The sequence below is a fragment of the Polypterus senegalus genome, chromosome 6 (genome assembly GCF_016835505.1).
Source record: "Polypterus senegalus isolate Bchr_013 chromosome 6, ASM1683550v1, whole genome shotgun sequence".
In the NCBI taxonomy this organism is placed as follows: Eukaryota; Metazoa; Chordata; class Cladistia; order Polypteriformes; family Polypteridae; genus Polypterus; species Polypterus senegalus.
In genome coordinates this window covers 14,888,617-14,894,616 of record NC_053159.1, presented here as the reverse complement: position 1 = coordinate 14,894,616, position 6,000 = coordinate 14,888,617, and the positions used below count along the sequence as shown (strand labels likewise).

The following is a 6,000-nucleotide window of genomic DNA, read 5'->3' as shown; positions in this document are numbered from 1 at the left end:
AAAAAAAAACGATCCTGGTCTATGAACACCATGATGCTGGCTGCGCCGGCAAACGTCCAACGAAGCGGCAATATTCAGACCCACAGACCCACCTCGACGTTTCAAGCGGGGGTGATTCTCTTTCCCAACATTCCACTTACAGTGGTTTCAGGTTTGTGGTTTTGTTCTATTCAACCTGATTTTGGCTTGAGCGGAATTTAAGAAAATAAATAGATGGTTAGCAAATGCTGCGAAATATCTTCATACCCTGTTTATAAAAACAATTCCCGCACAGAAAAGTTAACTTTTATTGGCACGATTTAAAAGCGCACCTGTCCTGCCTGCACTCATTAGATTTTGACAGTTACTTGACAGCTCTCAGACAAGAGAAGTTGCTGCCATCTCATCTTCATGCTTATCGCGGCCTCAAATCGATGTCTTCTGAGCTCGTTTTTTGTGCCTACGTGTGTTGCAGTGTTTCAGTTCCGTGGTGCAATCATTTCGTTTTGAAGTTACCGTTTCAGAGAAGGATTTGTGGATACTCTACATGGCATTGGAAGTTTTATTATTAACCGGTAAATAACCCGGTAACAACTTCCGACAAGATTTCAAACATTTTGAAGTGAGATTAGTTTAAAGCTCCGTTGAAAACGAAAGCGTCTTTGCTTATTACGATACCCGAAAATATGTGAAGATGTTAAACTCATTTACTGTATAGCGAGTTTGTTTTAGGTCAGTTTTTATGTATGTTTGTATAGTTTTGTAACTAAATTGCATCTTTTAGCTTTTTTGCGTTTTAACCATACTGTATAGGCGAACAGAATTTTATGTGTCGTCAGGGGGAAATTTCGCTTTGTATAGAAGCTCTTTAAATAAATAGATAAGTAAACAAGCATACACACTTTGGTCAGAACAAAAAAATTAAAAAGAAACAAAACTTATGACTTGGTTTTTCATAGTCACAGTGATGCATTATGCATTATTTATATAATAATAAATTATAATCTGTGGTGGGTTGGCACCCTGCCCAGGATTGGTTCCTGCCTTGTGCCCTGTGTTGGCTGGGATTGGCTCCGGCAGACCCCCGTGACCCTGTATTTGGATTCAGCGGGTTAGACAATGGATGGATGGATGGATAAATTATAATTTGTAAATGTGTGCAGTGTTCTGGAATAGTCAACGAGAATGTAGTTTACAGCACTGAACTGAATGAAAAATGGGATTAATATTATTGTTATATATATATTTATTTATTTTTTTTATGTTAAGGAAGTTTCCACCAAATGACAACTGAAAAAGCCATCGTCACTGTACGCCTCGTGCGCTCCTTTGAGCACTGCAATTTCAGACCGGTGGTTTTCCGAAATGTGGAGCTGAACCAGACCGTCAAAGAGTTCATTGCCTTTGTGAAATCAGGTAAAGTCTATTTTAAAGTCTGTTCACTGTTAGGGTATATAATTACCAGTAAAATTGCAACATTTGTTTTACACTTTTTTCAGTTTAATTCCACGAGTCATTCACCATGGGGTCAAATACTGAAGTGCTTACTTAATTTACTTACTTACTTGGGCGGAGTGGTGGCTCTGAGGCTAGGGATCTGCACTGGCAATCGGAGGGTTGCCGGTTTGAATCCTGTAAATGCCAAAAGGGACTCCGCTCTGTTGGGCCCTTGAGCAAGGCACTTAACCTGCAAATGTATGACATTAATCTGCATCCATCCCTGTATGAAGGCCCTCCAACCAGCAGGGAGATACTTGGGGGCTGGTGGCAGAATTGGCACTCCAGCCACCATAATAAATCACCTATTCTTCCATTCCACCTGAACTAGTGTGTTGCTGAGGTATCACCCGTTGTATGGCTGCACTCGGGTCCTAATCTGGGATCCTGAGTTGGTTTGTCATGTGGTGGGTGCGACAATGTGCTGTATCAGTGCCTGCTCCTAACCTCTTACTTAAGGTTTTTGAACGGGCATAATCTGTCATTACATTAAAACAGCATGTATTGTTTCTATATTTCTATTTAATTTATTTTCCTTCTTTCCATCTTCACATGATGCATACTTCTAGTCAAATGCCAGGTCCAAGTGATTTCACAATTCTTACAATTCATTATATAACCATTAAAAGTGGCCCACAAGTCCAGCATCCTAGGCTGGAATCTTCACCCACTTGTCTGTGTGGTGTTTGAACATTCTCTTCTGTTTCTGTGTTAGCTTTCCTCCAAGATGTGGCTTTTACTCATAACACTGATCTTATATATCCAAATATATATATATATAGGATAATGCTGTCCTTGATAAAAAAGTGAAAGATGAACACGTGCAAATAAGGATTGTTTCACATGTACTGATTATCGAAATAGATTAATTACTTTTCTTTGTCGTGCCGCCTCGTGTCCGTTAAATGCCAACACCAAAAAGGTCTGCATAGGACTTTGAGATGGTTGAGACTTGTCTTAACGTTAAGCCAATTTTCAGGGCTCATTCATGTTTTATCAGTCCCTACTTTTGCATAAGAAATGGATTATACACATTTCTGAGCATATTTGTAATCCGGTTTCCACACGTGAAGTCTCCCAGGTGTCCTTTACTGGTGCTGGGAGAATCTCGTCGACCCATACACAAGGAAAGTCGAGAGCACACAGGGCTTGTTCCTGTAGCGATGCTCCCATTGATCGACAGCCGATCTAAATCGACCAATTTTGACTCAAAAAAGACTTGATTGGCACATAATGGGTCAGTTTACCCGAACTTAAATTGTGAGAAGAACCTGGAAAGTGGGAAATGCTACCTAATTCATCAACACTGTGGCCTCATCAGAAATACAGACATGCCCTGTAAATAAATGTTTGCAATGTAAAGTTCCAAATACAGCGTTAACGTAAAAGTTTTCCCGCACCTTGGCGGCTGCATGATAATTTTCTCCGTCTTCATAAGAGAAGATCACAGCAATATGCTATTTTTTTTTTTACTAGAGAAATGTAGACAAGGGGATGTTTATCAGACCAAACTTCTTAGTGTAGCACTATTGAGTTTTATTAAATAAAGTATAATGTAAAAAATGTCATGTGCAAAAGTATGGGCACCCTTTTAATTGCATTAACTTGAAGACCTGTAGTCATTTAATGCTGACAGGTTGCAGCACAAAATTGCTTTGATTCCCTCATTAGACCTTAAACTACAAAGACAGACGCAACCAATCATGAAAGGGTTATTTAACAGAGGTCATTACTAGTTGTGCTTGTCCTTGGTTGTCTCTTAGAGAGTGGCAACATGGGAACCTCTAAAGAACTCTCTACTGACCTAAAAACTAAGATAATTTGTCGTAATGAATTAGAAAAAGGGTACAAGAAATTATAACAAAGGTTTGGACTGTCTGCCTCCATAGAAATGTAGTTAGGAAATGGAAGGTCACAGTATAGATAGATAGATAGATAGGGAAGACACTATATAATAGATAGACAGATAGATAGAGAAGGCACTATATGATAGATAGATAGGGAAGACACTATATAATAGATAGATAGACAGATAGATAGAGAAGGCACTATATAATAGATAGATACAGTGCTGTGTAAAAGTTTGGGCACCCTTTTGAGGTTGCATGATAATCTGCTTCGTATTCATAAGAGAAGATCACAGCAATATGCCATTTGTAACAAGAGAAATGTAGACAAGGGGATGTTTATCAGATAAAACTTCTCAATGTAGCACTATTGAGTTTTATGAAATAAAATTGCATGTAAAAAATGGGATGTGCAAAAGTTTAGGCACCTTTTAAATTGCATTAATTTGAAGACCTGTCGTCATTTAATGTTGACAGGTTGCAGCACATAATTGCTTTGATTCCCTCATTAGACCTTAAACTACAAAGACAGATGCAACCAATCATGAAAGGGTTATTTAACAGAGGTCATTACTAGTTGTGCTTGTCCTTGGTTGTCTCTTAGAGAGTGACAACATGGGAACCTCTAAAGAACTCTCTACTGACCTAAAAACCAAGATAATTTGTCAAAATGAATTAGGAGAAGGGTACAAGAAATTATCACAAAGGTTTGGACTCTCTGTCTTCAGAGAAATGTCGGTAGTAAATAGAAGGCCACAGGAACATTCGTTGTGAAGGAAAGACGTGGTAGGCCAAGAAAAATATGTGAAAGGTGCCGATTAGAATGGTCACAGACAAACCACAGACTACCTCCAGAGAGCTACAAGAACATCTGGCTGCTGATGGTGTCATTGTACATCGTTCCACAGTCCAGCGAACGTTGCACCAGGAACAGCTCAGTGGAAGGGTGACGCACAAAAAGCCTTTTCCGAGTACTCACCGCAAGAACAGTCTCATGAATTATGTATTTGGGGAAAAAAAAATACTGTGGACTGATGAGACTAAGCTGGAGTTATTTGGTCACAACCAGAGGTGCTGTGCACGGCGAAGAAAACACACAGCACTCCAGGAGAAGAACTTGCTGCCTACTGTAAAATTTGGTAGGGGGTCTGTCATGTTATGGGGATGTGTGTCCGGCACAGGTACTGGAAAACTTGTTAAAGTTGAGGGCTGCATGAATTCCTCCCAGTATCCGCAGATTCCTGACAAGAATGTTCAGGAGTCAGTGACAAAGTTGAAGTTACGCCGGGGTTGGACGTTTCAGCACGACAGTGATCCAAAACACCATTCAAAATCTACCCAGGGATTCACGCAGAGGCACAAGTACAATGTTCTAGAATGGCTATCCCAGTCCCCAGACCTGAACATCATTGAAAATGTATGGATTGATTGGAAGCAGGCTGTCCACGCTTGGAAGCCGTCGAACATGACTGAACTGGAGGCATTTTGTATGGAAGAAGGGTCCAAAATACCAGCAGCCAGAATTCGGGGACTGGTCAGTGGCTATAGGAGGCATCTACAGGCTGTTATTTCAGCAAAAGGAGGCTCTACTAAGATAAGATAAGTGAACTTTATTGTCATTCATAACATACAACAGTACAACAACGGATGCATAGCTGAACGAAATTGCGATTCTCCAGGCTCAATGTGCAGACATAAAAGACAACATACAGACATTACAAACATTTCACTTCTTACACAGAAAGTAGGTAAGACAGCACAAGGCAGCACAGTACAAACAATAAATACAAAAGATTTATATAGATGTAAGCCAGTCAGTGGGTGAAATATAATATGAAAGAAAACATTGCACATTGTTTCACAGTGATTGTGTTAATGCACTATATGGATACAATATTTATACATACTGTAGTTAGGATATAGCGGGTTGAATGATGGATGGATGGTTATACAATATATACAATGTAATATTGTACGATATTACAATACAATATAATGTAAACTTAAGACCTGTTTGTGGTAATAAAGTGCACAGTAAGTAAGAGAGCAAAAGGACAAAGAGTTTAGTGTTCTGATGGCCTGGAGGAAGAAGCTCCTGTTAAATCTGGTCGTTCTGCAGTGCATACTCCGGTAACGTTTTCCAGAGGGCAGAAGTTCAAACAGCCCATGTGCCGGGTGTGTGGGATCTTTTATGATCTTAATGGATCTGCTCTGGCAACGTGAGTAGTGTAATTCTTGAACAGATGGGAGTGAGGACCTGATGATTTTCTCCGCTGTCCTCACCACTCTTCAAAGTGTCTTCTGTTCAGCGACAGTGCAGCTACCGTACCAAACTGCGATGCTGCTGGTCAGTATACTTTCTATAGTGCCTCTGTAGAAGGTTGTGAGGACAAGAGAGGGAAGGTTTGCTCTTTTAATACGAAATATTGATGGGATTATTCCTTTGGGAGACCCGGGTTCGCTTCCCGGGTCCTCCCTGCGCGGAGTTTGCATGTTCTCCCCGTGTCTGTGTGGGTTTCCTCCGGGCGCTCCGGTTTCCTCCCACAGTCCAAAGACATGCAGGTTAGGTGGATTGGCGATTCATAATTGGCCCTAGTGTGTGCTTGGTGTGTGTGTGTCCTGCGGTGGGTTGGCACCCTGCCCGGGATTGGTTCCTGCCTTGTGCCCTGTGTTGGCT

At 40.7% G+C, this 6,000-nt stretch overlaps 1 protein-coding gene across 6 annotated transcripts in view; it reads left to right on the top strand.

Annotated features, from left to right (window-relative positions):
- Positions 1-6,000, top strand: part of c6h2orf76 (chromosome 6 C2orf76 homolog) — a 19,096-nt gene continuing 13,096 nt past the window's right edge. The window contains exons 1-2 of one of the 6 annotated variants that reach the window (XM_039755413.1): positions 1-151; positions 1,249-1,395. In XM_039755413.1, coding sequence (XP_039611347.1) covers positions 22-151; positions 1,249-1,395 — 277 coding nt within the window. In that variant the 5' untranslated portion in view covers positions 1-21. Of the gene's footprint in view, positions 152-435; positions 712-1,248; positions 1,396-6,000 lie in introns of those variants that run through there. The other 5 variants (XM_039755415.1, XM_039755419.1, XM_039755418.1 and 2 more) reach the window with 5 other exon arrangements.